The 13,701-nt window shown below is 40.0% G+C and overlaps 1 protein-coding gene across 13 annotated transcripts in view; it reads right to left on the reverse strand.

Moving 5' to 3' along the window:
* TTLL5 (tubulin tyrosine ligase like 5) overlaps positions 1-13,701 on the reverse strand; it is a 145,550-nt gene that overhangs the window by 92,747 nt on the left and 39,102 nt on the right. For 12 of the 13 annotated variants that reach the window (XR_005931968.1, XR_005931967.1, XR_005931969.1 and 9 more), the window contains 9 exons: positions 13,523-13,584; positions 12,672-12,763; positions 10,117-10,158; positions 6,924-7,037; positions 6,476-6,567; positions 5,799-5,861; positions 4,792-4,830; positions 3,704-3,849; positions 2,362-2,653 (listed from right to left, as the gene is read on the reverse strand). Coding sequence is in view for 10 of the 13 variants with exons in the window: in XM_030003084.1 (XP_029858944.1) it covers positions 2,362-2,653; positions 3,704-3,849; positions 4,792-4,830; positions 5,799-5,861; positions 6,476-6,567; positions 6,924-7,037; positions 10,117-10,158; positions 12,672-12,763; positions 13,523-13,584 (942 nt within the window). In the remaining 3 variants the exon portion in view is untranslated. The remainder of the gene's footprint in view (positions 1-2,361; positions 2,654-3,703; positions 3,850-4,791; positions 4,831-5,798; positions 5,862-6,475; positions 6,568-6,923; positions 7,038-10,116; positions 10,159-12,671; positions 12,764-13,522; positions 13,585-13,701) is intronic. The other variant, XM_041122019.1, reaches the window with a different exon arrangement.

Consider the following 13,701-nt stretch of genomic DNA (forward strand, 5'->3'; position numbering starts at 1 on the left):
GCGATTCCCCGCCCCCACTTCCCAGTTCCTATACTAGATGGGACGTCATATGGTATGGAATACCCTGTTGGTCAGTTTGGGTCAGGTGCCTTGGCTGTGTCCTGTGCCAACTTCTTGTGCCCCTCCAGCTTTCTCACTGGCTGGGCATGAGAAGCTGAAAAATCCTTGACATTAGTCTAAACACTACTAGCAGCAACTGAAAACATCAGTGTTATCAACATTCTTCTCATACTGAACTCAAAACATACCACCATACCAGCTACTAGGAAGACAGTTAACTCTATCTCAGCTGAAACTAGGACACCATGCCAGGTCTAAAGAAGGGCTAAGCAAATGATGAGTTCACAAGAGTCTCAAAGTAATATCCTCTGTGGATAGCTGTACCAGTACTGCAGTAAATAAAACATGATAAAAATACCTGGTTACAATTCCTGTCTTGCAGTGAACTCCAGAATGCACAGCAGGCCTTGTAACATTTCCGAGCTCTGTATGCTGCTAGTCACCACACCTACCTTCTCTTCCCACGTCTAGAACATCAGGAGAAGATCCTGAACCCTGACTAAGAACTAATATATTATACATCAAGCCACCATGTATCAGAAAACGCTCTCCCCTGAGGGCTCTCTAGGGCTGCCAGGTTTGTTTTAGGTATAACTCAAACATCTCATGACAAGGAGTTCAAATTTGTGCTGGCAGGAATCAAGGACAGCCCCCCTCCCCCGCCTCCGACATTATCAACATCAGAACAGTAATACAATTCTTTGTCTGTACCTGATACTTCTGTGATTACAAAATGGGAAACTGAAGAAGGTCCTTGTATAACACTGCCTCTCCTCCAGTGTGTGGAATATTGAAACCTGAGGCCTTAAATGCAGGAACCAGTAACCCCATTTTCTTTTTACTTCCCTGGGAATGGCACAGTTGGGGAAACAGGTTTCATTTGACTGTTACCTCTTTACCACCCAATGTGTGGAAGGCAGAGAAACTGCCTCATCAGGTCAACTAAAGGAGAGAGATAAGTCCTACCACTTACAAAAACTGACTGGAATAGGCCTGGTTTCTTTTGGATGAAAGTTTCATTACTTCAGCTCCTCTGCCTGTTAACCCCACAAGCAAAGCTTTCATCAATGACAGATCAGATGGGGCCAAGCCCAGCACAATCCTGGAACATGAGGTCACCACAAGCCTTACACACTTATGTGGGGAATCCCAACAGTACCAGGTGCTGAGCAAGATTCTGCCAGGAACACCAGACAAAGCTTACGTTCTCAGCAGGAGTCAGATCTATATATAGGTAGATGACAGCATTGCTATGTTTGTCCTCAAACAGGTTTCAGAATCTTCCCTGTCATGACAGCAAATGTCCTTGCCACAAGAAGACATTAGAACAATCCCTAAATGCACTTGATAATTCATAAGTGCTCTCAGAAACTAAACTAAAACAGAACAACAAGCAACAGTTATTTTCTCTACTTTTGGACATTTTTCACAGAAAACATAATGCTGCTTCTTATCCAGAAGATGTAAAATCCTCCTACACAGATATATATGATCGCCCTTTTTGCCCTTCCTGTCCATCTGCAAATAGACAGTTCTACTACCTACATTTAAGGGGAGGATCATGCTTCTAAACATTTAGTAGGACACTGGTTGGTGTTATTCTATACAATCTCCTCCAGCACCTCTCTTTTTTTCAAGCAACAAAGCCATGCATCAGAACATACTCTGCCCCACACTGTCATACTTAACAGCAGGCAATGAGATGTTTCAGTAACTTGTCACTTTCAAATGACCTCCTATCTTGCTCTCAGGATGTGATAACCTTGAGCAGAGATTATTATTAGAGGTAAAAATTCTATCACCAAAAATAAAAGCACAAAAATGAAAAAACTAATTTTATGGAGAGGCAGCACTGAGATATTCCTACCCAACCTTTCTTGGATAGTTTAACATATGCTTATACCCACTTCTTTGGAAATGCAAAGAACTAGAAGATTAATTTTAGAATTCAATAGCAGGCATCCTGAGTTAAGACAGAGAGGCATTTTAGAAGCGTGACTTGACCAAAGAACAGCTTACATCACCAGATTAAAGAACAACAATGGACACTACGGCTTATGCTTTATACTGATCCAACAGGTCAGGCATTTAGGTAAACTCTCAGTCTTTGCAACTATCTCCTTTCTGTGCCAACCAGTTGTTAAGGCAGCCCACAGTTAGACAAAAGTCCAGGGTCCTTTCCCTAGGGTCCTCTTATCTCCTCACACTCATTCATAATGTGGCACTAAGCATACATCCTCCATATTTTAACCAATATTAGCTGCTAGTCAAAACCCAAGGCAATATGCAGAAATCTCTCACCTCAGATTCCCATGTTTTTGAAGAATCTGCAGCAAGTTAAACTGAGATCCTGAGTCTGTTTTTTGAAGGAACAGCTCTCCTCCATCTCCAGTTTTCTTGTTGAGTTTTTCTGGCAACCTCTCCTTACAAGCAGTTTTCACCAAGTCAGACAGCTTTGGCTTGCTTTTCACCTGGGTGTCCGAAAGAGAGCCAACAGTTCTATCTAGCTCTTCATCTTCACCTGCATCCACCTCCTCTTCCTCCTCACCTTCTGCACCTGACTTGATGGACAGCTTTGTTGTTTCTGATGCCCCTGTAGTGTAGGAGAAATCACCTATGCTGGTTAAGAAAAAAAAGAAGTGGGGAGGACTGCCCTGCTATTTATACCCTTTGGTTTACTTCTAAACTCTCTTCTGCTAGAAGAACAGAACAACACAATTTCAGAATGGCATCTTAACTATTGCTGCCCTTTATTATTCTTTCTGCCTTTCTGCTTGTGTATCGAACAGTTGATAAGCCCATTTTCCCAATATCAGAGAAGACAGACCAAGATTCTTGTCTTAACTTTACAAATGAAAGGAAAAAAAAAAAAAAAAAAATCGGAGAAACAAAGGCATTTTCCTATATTTTATCCTAATCTTTACATATATATACTGACATATATACATACACTTACACTTGACATATATGCTCAATTTCTGTACTTTTGTGCATCAGAAAAATCAAAGCTATGAAATCTAAACTTCTACACGTGCCAATAAAGATCACATACCTTAACATAGCACCAAAAATCATTTTATAACATACAATCTCTCCCATTGCAGTCAGTATCACATAGCTACTAGAAAGAATTTAGATAACGGCTTCAGGAACAGCCACTTGTGAGGATCATTAACCTCTGTACCCTTTTAAGTTTTTCCCACATCAGCTTGGATAAGAAGGATTTCTCTCTTTGCAACAGCTTAGAGTCAATGCTGCGTAGGAGAACCAGCCTGGAAGATCCCAAGTTTTCATCTTTCTCTGAAAAGCTGGAGGACTATAGAGGCACACATACTGTTGAATTCTTGTACCCCAAATGCAACCACAAGCTCATCTTCAAGAAAATATTGATTACCTTTAGTCATATACCTGGGGATGTGGAATGGTGCGAATGAAATTCTAGGCACTAAGGAAGCAGGAAGCTCATAAGAGGAATGAAGTGAAAACTATTAACACTTGAAATGAAAACTATTAACTTCAACCTGTGAAACCCTTTAGGGACTACAAAGGCCAGAACAACCCCATTCACTCGCATTTCAAATTAAGAAGTCCTTGCTTGCTTGTTTTTGACTAGCCACTCATCTAAGACTCTAGCCATGCATACCTGATGATCTTGTCCGTGCTGCTCTAGCCTTGCCATGACATCGCCGGCGCTTCCGTAACTCCAGTGAAACAAGCTTTCTCTCATAAAAGAGAGCATGAGAGTCTACAGCTTCCAGCCTCATATCCAGCCTTCCATTAAGACCTGCTCTGGGAAGCATAATACACAGACATCCTCAATCTCCCTTTATACTTCTCTCCCTCATGATACAAGAGACTTAGTAGATTAAATTTCTTCAAGAAACAGTTTTCCTGACACAGGGAAGAAATATTTATGATCAGTCTAACCTATTTAAAGCCTGTGAAAGTTTGAAGGGAGTCTTGCAAGTACTTTACAGAACATCATCTCTCAAAGCCCCAAAATGCACTTATCTAGTGTCATGCTTTCATGACTAACCAGCATCTGTCCATCATGCAGCAGGTCAAGGCACAATTAATAGGGAAAATTGAATTGCAAGAGTACAAAACAATGGACAGGAGTGGGAAGAGAGCACGTGGACCTGAGTCCTGTCTTCTGAACCTTTCATGTAGACAGCTTGTTCTTCACTGTTTGGTCAGAGATAAGAATTTTAACATAATCTAAGTGAAAAATTACAACCTTTCTACAAGTTCTGCCTAAATCAAGGGAGAAGGAGCCCTGCCAGATTCCTTAAGGGAGACAAACAACAACTTCTGTCAGTGCACAAAGATCCAGCAAAGTGCTCTTTATGATATAAGTGGGAACATCCACAGAAAATTCCTGTTGCTCCATTTATGTTTTAGATCTAGCAAAGTGAATATAGGTATATGAAGTCCAAACCCCTTATGCATTACAGGATCTTTTGAGAGAGTTCAATGGTGAGGCTTATCAATATGGTAGGAATGCCAAAGTAGGAAGCCTAAGAGGAGCAACTTTAAGGTCCAATCCAACAAAACTTAAGCTCTCCACATGCTGGGATACTCTTTGCTCACTGTATTTACTTTCCTAAAATTAGTTTGAAGGATTTCAGGTAGAAAACGCATTGACCCAGGACTTGGCAGATGAAGCGGTGGAAATTTAAATTTAGAATAAATCCTACAAAGTACAAATTATTTAATTAAGAAGCCATTTACCGGGATCTCCCAGTGATGAAGTCTCTTTTCATCTTGCCCCTACAAAGGGAAAAATGGCAAAAATTACCTTCCATTCTGGATCATCAACTGGATTAAAAAGCCTCTGAAGTCTTTCAGGTGTACAATGAAAAGGCCAAATTTACAGAATTCCTTGTGAGTTCTATCTTAAAGGAGAAAAAAAAGGCTCAAAAAGAGGAAATCTGAGCAGCTGTTCTACAACTGATGCTTGCATCTGTCTGGCTTAAATTGGAGAAGGTGTCATTTGGAGCTACCCTCTAGACACACCCCTGAAAGTACGCAGAAAAAAAACCCCAAAAAAACCCCAAAAAACCCGCAAACAAACCACCTTACAGTGCTGATGCAGGAAGAGCTTCTGTAAATATTGTCTCCTCAGTCAGCAACCCTAGCCTTACTCTGTAGTTACTTTATTGTGGATCTCAAATTTGGATAAGAAAAACCATTGAGAAGGAAGGGTGTTAAACACACAATGAAAGATATTGCATACAACTCTCAATGGAAGTTCAGCTAGTGGCATGAACTGTCATTTCCACCCAAGCACAGACCAGAGAAAGAGGCATCAAATCATGCTTGCACAGGTCAAGAGATAGGGATACTAAACCTTTGGAGTAAATTTCAGTGCTTACTTCACATGAGGACAAGCTCTAATCTGACTTCAAATTTGAAACAAAAGCTAAGCAAGGACCACCTATAATCCCTTCATAGAGAAACCTAGGTGCTTGAAGGTTTTTCATGTCTATAGTCATCTTTTTACTCCAACAACTCCCATGCCTTTTGTGTCTTGTCCTTTTTGCCCTTGAATTCAGAAGCACAACACATAAAAATGTGAGAAACCTCCACAGTCACTAGCATGCTAGAGAAGAAACACACAACTATTACCACCCCCGTAAATCACAGACCGGTGTTTATAACATTGGATAAGTGAGGAATCAATCCTTTTCATGCTGTTTGTGCCCTTTGCCTCCCTCCCAAATAGAAAAACTTTCTACCTGTCCTGAAACAGACGTGTAGCCAGCATGTAGTTCATTGATGTCTTGTGCTCTAAAAAGGATCTAGAAAATCAAAATATAGGATGTATCAAGATAGAGCTCAACACAATGAAAAGCAGCTTAATACAGAAATAAATTATCTATAAAGAACATCCCAGAAGTGGATTGAGACAATATGCTGTACCATAACAGAAAAGAGGAAAGGAGGAGAGCTATCACTTCTCAGCTGAAGTTCCTGGTGAGGCAAGAGACACAGAGAAACATTACAGACTGGAGAAAAATTAGAAAAGCGTAATATAGTATCACTCACAGGATGTAGCCCTATATTGTGTTTATGGCCTAATGACAGAGTACACAGTATGTGCAGCTCTAGGATGTAAAAGCAGATAGCAGGAATGGATTATCTGAAGTGAAGACATTTTTATTCTGACAGAAAAGCAACATCAGAAACAATGCTTGATAGCCTTCCATAAGGTGCTGTTAGGCAAAGCAGCAGCAGTTAAAAACAAGGGATCAGAAAAACGCATCCTCAACACTAAAATAAACTCTATCAAAACCCTCAATATGTGTCTTTCTGATTGCTAAGCTGGTTGATCTACATATACCTAACACAGAATATCCCTCAACACAGAGCATCAGTGCAACACTGAGCCATCCTATTGGATTCTTATTCTTACCCATAAAGGTCCCACGTTAATGGGGTAGGGAATATCCGGATGAAGCCTCCTCTCCGTTCATTCTCCTCTCTCACTCGATGAAGAACTTTTATCTTGGAATAAAAAGAGAAAAAAAAAATAGCCAGCAAAATAGATACAATGAAGAATGAACCCTAGAAAAATCTCCGAGTTTCAGAGGACAGGACTATTACTGCAGTCCTGGGAGTGGGCTGGGTACACATGATATCCTTAAGCAATTTTATCCTGCATTTAAATTCTGAAGGAGTCTATCACACCTGGCATGACTGAGGGCAAGGTCAGTACCAGCAGTAAAACTCAGAAGTTCCGTTTCAAAAATTATACTTCTGTCATGTTTTTCATATATATGCACTTGCTTTTTACTGAGCAAATAACCCCACATATTGCATGAAAGCCAAGGTAAATAAAAGGTATTTAATAGCCTACTTACCTCCTCCATGGAGAGACCTAGCACAGAGCTGCCTTGCCTTCCTGTTGCTTTTTCCCTGCCTGAGGGCATTGGGTTTTTAATTTCAGCATCACTGGCAGACAGAGGATGGGTACGCTGTAGAGACAGTGTGAAACCAGATTTTCCCCTTTTCCTCTCTCAACTTACTTTAAAAAAAAGTTACATTCAAACTCCAGGATCCTGTTCCCAGCAGAATCTACACTCCAGAGTACTACAGCCAGAATTCACAATTCCACACTTCAGCTGTTAAAGAGTCCACACAGCAGCAGGCACGAAGTGTGAGTATTCACATTCCTAGTTTTTAACACAGCAGGACTCAATTCAGGCATCAGTGCCAGTATTTACACCCCTGGCCCCTTCCAGAAAAACGAGACATACCCAAAAGCACCAAAGCCAGGATTTCATACAGAAAAATTCTCACCCAAGGGGCACCAAAGCCAGCTTCACACTCACAGGCCCCAAATACACTTGGATTCACACCTCAATGGTACCAGAACCATGATTCTCTGTTCCAGTTGTGTTGCTACATTAGAAGAACAGAACTGTAATTCACTGATGAGATAAAGTTGCAGGGGAAAAGTGAAAAATTCAGTTCAACACCTGTAATTCTTTTGTTACTATACTGCTGGAACTCGACTTGCTACTTCTCACACTTAACGGACAGATGTTGTATATGTACGTAGATATATCATGCAAATTTGCAGACACATGCAAATTTAAAAAATAAGAAATAATTTGCAGACAGTCTCTCCAAGCTCATTCTTAACCTGATGAGCAGTCCTGATCAATTCTAACAAAGGACAGGAATTCAAAGTGTCTTCAAATTAGCAGGATTATAAAATCTTAAAATCCCAGCAAGACTGAAATCTTTAAACATGTTCTCAAGTACATTTTAGCCGGTCTTAGGCCCAGTTCAGATAAACTACCTCTGTAAAAATAGCATCAAGAGTCTAGCTGAGAAGGTCTCATGCCTTTATACAAAATTCAAATTTTCTTTTATCACTATACTGAGCAAAGAATGCACAGAGAGACTTCTTAATCTAGAAAGAAGAGAAAAAGATGAGAAACCTTAAGCTGGATGACCAGGGGAATATCCCATAGTGCTCAGATACAAATAAAACTCACGGCAAGATCAGGTTGTAACTTTATTTGTAAAGACTATTGGAACTGAATTCCATTCTCCCTGTTTCATTAGAAATTGTAAGCGGCTATTCAGAATTTGCAGATGAAGCAAGTGCAAAAAGAACAGGCATTGCACTAGAATGGGTTACACTGCAGTGATTGGCACAGAAAGATCCAAAGAGAAAACAGACATAGCAGGTGCCAGCTGAAACATTTTGTTAAGCCTAATGAAAACTAATTAAATAAAACAAGAGGAAAGGAGACAATCTGGATGAGAAGGTAGGAGACACAAACATTTGCAGAAGAAATAAAAATGTCAGTAGTCAAACAGGTTTGCTCGATGCTGCAGATGGCATTAAGTTGAAAGGCTTTTAGTCTTTCTTCCTAACTTGGCCTCCATTTCAAAAAGCACAGTTCAACAACTTTAATAACTTCCTCTAAAATCTTCTGCTAGGTACCCTCCTCTTAAAAACCATTTCTTGACACTACCATAACAATCATCATGTGAGAACTGCTCCTCAGAGAATATTACAGGAAATTTTTCATCCTATCAGATTATCTCCTTTACTAAGGAAATACTTCAATGAAATAATCTCAATTGTCTGGATACAATGGAGATGATTTCATTGATTACATACAGAAAATGTATACCTACATATTGGCAGCTCTGGCTCCTATGACTAGTGAAGCTCTGGCTCTTATCTGAGAACAAACTATACTACTATCAAAATGCTAGAGAAAAACTCTAACTTTACTGAACTTCTGCACAAACACTTTTTTCAGTGTTTCACTGCAGAATTCTCTCTGGCTGTAGCACAAATGTCTCTAACTTCACAAAGATCTTGTTTCCTTTTTGATCCAGCTTATCTTTAAAAGTATAGATAAATCCAACCACTTTGTTTTATCTCCAAATTCTGTGAGCATCTCTGGTTTCCACATGATTCTAATTATCCTAAGCAGCAGTTGGCACACTGACAGCAGTTGACACGAAGACCCTTCCTATTCTCTATGAAACCTCATTATTCAATAAGACTCTCTTCTCAGCCTCAGCTAAACTAACACAGAATGATACAAACAGCAGCGCATAGAATGAATTAGGTTCTCAAGATGATTCCATCTGTCCTACCTTCCTTCCTGCTGGGAAACCTCAAAAAAAAAAAAAAAGAGAACCATCACTATTACGTTCGTGCAGGAAGCCCAGCAGCAAAATAATGCCTACCATGTCCCCACACAGCCAGGTGCTTAGAATTGTAAACTAACATTGATTTGTCCATATGGCTTGCAAGGAGGATACCCAATATGACATTTAGAAAGGTGGATCAGTCTGATTTATGCTAACACCAATTCCACATTTTTCCACTATCTTTAAGAATTCCTTCTTATCTATTTTGACCCAGTTGACTCTCAAATTTTTGCAGTTTCCTTCAGATGACTGTCTCACAGAAAACACTTACTTCTTTTATAGGGCCACCTGAATTTTGTCCATACAGATTCACCTCTGCTACCCTTTCCATTCAGACTTATTCCATTGCCTGTAGTACACAAGACAAAAATTCCTCCTCCTCCTCCTTTTTGGTGTGACACTCCCATTTATTGCTGCTTTCACCAGCTCTTCCTTTGCTTCTGCATTTTCCTTTTCAATAACCTACTAAATTCAGAACACTGTGCTGCCACTGTCTTCATTTGATGGCCAGAGCAACAACTTTATCTTTAAACATCTATATCCAATTTCTTTAAAATGCAGTTCAGAAATACTTGTAGGCTTAAAAACTTTGAGGGATTTGACCCAGCTAACCTTGACTCTCAGCACACCTCACCTACTCTTTTTTTAAGCTGCTAGAACTGATGTAAATGTTTTTCCAACCTTTGCTCTTGCCACATGGAAACGTATGCCAGTACCTATCCATTTCCTCTTTTCTTGTTGACTTCGTCCCTCCACCAGGCTACTTAGCTGCAAAATATATTTTGGGACCAATTGTGGCAAAAATATTGTACAAGTTAACATTTGAAATTGCATCCCTTATACTGGTGAAGGGAGCTGAAGGTTACTTACCAACCTGGTGTTTGCTGTTTGCGACTGCGCAGACACAGGACGCTGCAAGAGACACACAAAGAGAATAAAACCCTTGTGTTCTCCAAGACACTATCATCCCTGCCCGAGTTAGAGGAGCGATGAGTACCCTAAAGCAAAAGGGTATAACCGAAGTCCAGAGATATAGCTAACAGCTTCTACCATCTCAGTTCAGATCTTCCTCATATCCTCTGCAAAAGTATCCTGTCCCCATTCCAAATGCTAACCTCAGATGTGCTCAACCGTGCAAAATGCATCTGGACATACATATAATTTTCAAAAGCACGCAGAAAAGAGCTCTGCAGAATGGATGAATTAACTCTCATGACGAAAATTCATATTTTTATAAGATAAGAATTACCCAGAGGAAAATATTTAATAGCTATGTATTACAGAGAAACAGATGCTGTCAAGTAGAATTGTTCATAGAACAGAGGGGGTAAAAAAAGTCATAAAAATCCTGACATTCCAGAAGCCATTTCATTTAAATATCTCAACAATATTCCAGTTCTTGTGAAGGAACAAGATGCTTTTTAACATTCCAAAACGGGTGTAGAAACATCAGCAGAATGTCAAAAGTACCCTGTATTACTTACCTAGCATCAGGCCTACAAGCAACACCAGTTTAATGACAGGGGTAGGTTCAAAAGAAAACTATTATCATAGGAGCTTCAATCTTTCTTGCCTTCAGTGGTAATCATCCTCTCCAATGCCCAAGAGGAGCAAATGGTGTAAGGATGGATTCTCAAGAGACCTATCTATCACTTTGAGATGTGCTACTGCCAAGTTCTTCTCTACAGTTGGTCTATACAAAACAGGTCAAGGTCCCTTTATTGCTTACGATTAATTGAAAAAGCTCCAACCCAAATCAACAATAAGTTACAAAGGAAGCAGCTAAATTGTTCATTTCCCTAGAGGGAGAAATTCTCAGAGTGTCAAACCAAAGAAATTGCACAAGGAACTTGCAGTCCAGTCTGATGAAACTCAGAAAACAGAGTAACTATCTCATGACCAAGAACACCAGTATCAGCACTTCCTTCCCAAGAACCAACTTTTACAGTGATTAAAGATGGCCTACATGAATGATCAAAACTTAAGACGTCATGAGGGAGTTAAGAAAAACAAAAGAGGTTCAAAGTACCCTTTGCAATTGAGATGGGAACAGAAGTATCAAAGATCCAACAATACGACATAAAATGCATTCAGCAAAGAGCAGGCCAAAACATTCTTGAACCATGGAAAAATCTATACACCTATTTAGCCATGGGATTTCCATTTAGGTACTTAAGAAGAACATGCTGCAAAACTTTATCACTGGATTAGAAGCCTGTTCCTTGTAAAGCTAGGTACGGGGGACCTGTCCCAAAAGATAAATTAATCCCATCTCAACCATCGCTCTGCCATATGAATCTTCGCACATTTCAACTGGCCAGGCCTTCCACCTATTTGTAGTTTTTTAAGCAAAATAAATCTGTAAATTTAAAGCCTCCTTAAAGATTCAGTGCTTCCCAACAGCTCAATTTTCTGAGACTGTCTTGTATAATTTTTTTCAGACAGAAGATGTCAAATCATCAGGGTCTGACTGCATTACTCTAAGAGAGAGGTTACCTTTTCTGGAATGGTTCCTAATTTATCCGGGGTACCTTCTGTCTGCCACAAAGAGCACCTTTATGGTCAGAGGGATCTGTATGAAAACCTATCTATTAAATTGGCCTTAAAAGCTTTGGACTCAGCCACGCATCTTATATATACTCAAATCTCACCTTACCAGCTATTCACCTCTCTCCCAGTGATTCAAGACTCAGAGTTTTACAAGAAGCAAAATGTTGCAATTTCTGTGAGTTTTCCCTATACCAAAAAGGACAGTGTATTGGTATGCTGTCACTGAACAAAAATGACTTCTCATTTCCTAATTCAACTTGAGCTACAGAGCCATGTTGCAGGTCCCTCACAGGAGCATATGCATCAGCTGCAGAGAATGTCAGGATACACCATTTGCCTATTTGCCTGAGTAGAAATGCATTTGAAAGTCCAAATGACATAGGGGATCTCCCTGCCTTTTGTGAGTGCTCCACTTCCACAGATATTTACGGAATACATCTCATAACCAGAAAAAGATAGAGAACAACTGCTCTGCAGCATTACAGTGCTAAGAAAGCACTATCTCAGCAGAAAAGGTAATGAACAGTCACAGCAAGCCACACGAGGCGTCAGTCCAAAGATCCACGGGAAAGGAAGTGAGAGATTCCTAGAGTGAATGGGAAAGAAGGCTTAAATTTCAAATGCCAAAAGCTCTTTCTGCCTAGAAGGAGGTCTTGGAGATATTCATAAAGCTCTAGGGTTCTGGAAGGTTGTTGCCCACAACAAAACAAAAGTGGCTGAACGTAGCTCAGGTGCATCCCCTGAGTCTCTTCTGTAGTTATCCTAGAAATCCAAATAACCTCACTCCCTCACTGGCTCTCTCAGCTGTGAGCCAAATTCAATGAGACTGACTTTCCTGCTACCCTCCTCAGCTCTGGCTTGTTGAAGTCACTTACCTGCAGCTTCTGGTATGGATTTCTCCTGACAGATTCAGATGAATGATAAATGGCCCGGCTTGACCGCTGGCCTGGATCCTGGCACACGAAGCCTATGGGCATCAGGAGCCACATGAGAACTTTAAGACAGGCAAACCCTGAAATATAAACCTAGCATTCCTGTTAATGATCTCAGTCTATACATGACCTTCCTGTCCCTGCCCAAGGACCAAAAAAGTTGCTTTTTCTTTTTTATACCTTGCTTTGTTTAATCCCAAACTGTACATTGCATTACATTTTTTGAATAAAACTGGAACTTGCTTCAAAACCAAGTACTTAAATCAATAAGATGGGTTACTGAATAGCAGCATAGAGATAGGCTCCATTTCTTAAATAGCTGAGCAGACTACCTGATGACAATTCTGCACCTTTTAGTATTAGGGGTAAGTTGTGTCAAGTAACTGAACCAAGATGTCCTAAGAATGCCTAAAAGGTGCTGTGCACTAGACAGTCATGCAGCTTTCACAATCGTGACTCCGCTTCTAACATAACCTAACCAGAACCCACACATTCAACCTAAAAAAAAATGCATGAATACTGATTCTGAGGACTAAACAGAAGTCACCTGCTAAAGAGAAAGAGTAGTGTCTTCAAATACCAAACTAGGGACTCTTAATACCACCTAAGCATCACAAACAGCCAGATTATTCTGAAACTGAAATGTCCATGTATAACTTTCCAGTGCTAAATACAGTTGCTCTCCTTTAACTAGAGTTCTCTATTATACTTATCTAATAACATGCAGCTCATAAACCTACCTTTTACTGGTTTTAAATGAGGAAAAGATTGAAGGAGCTTTTTATTACACTCACCTACAAGAGTGAACATATCTGAGAGCATGCTAGCTTTGATCTTCAGGTCCAAAGGAGCATCACTATCCCCACATGCAACAGAAGACAAGAGGAATTATTCGTCTGGCCTTAAATGAGAGGAATGCATCAATATGCAAGATATCTTCCAATACAGCCTCTTTGTATTGGTCCTTAACACA

Source organism: Aquila chrysaetos, chromosome 2 (genome assembly GCF_900496995.4).
Source record: "Aquila chrysaetos chrysaetos chromosome 2, bAquChr1.4, whole genome shotgun sequence".
In the NCBI taxonomy this organism is placed as follows: domain Eukaryota; kingdom Metazoa; phylum Chordata; class Aves; order Accipitriformes; family Accipitridae; genus Aquila; species Aquila chrysaetos.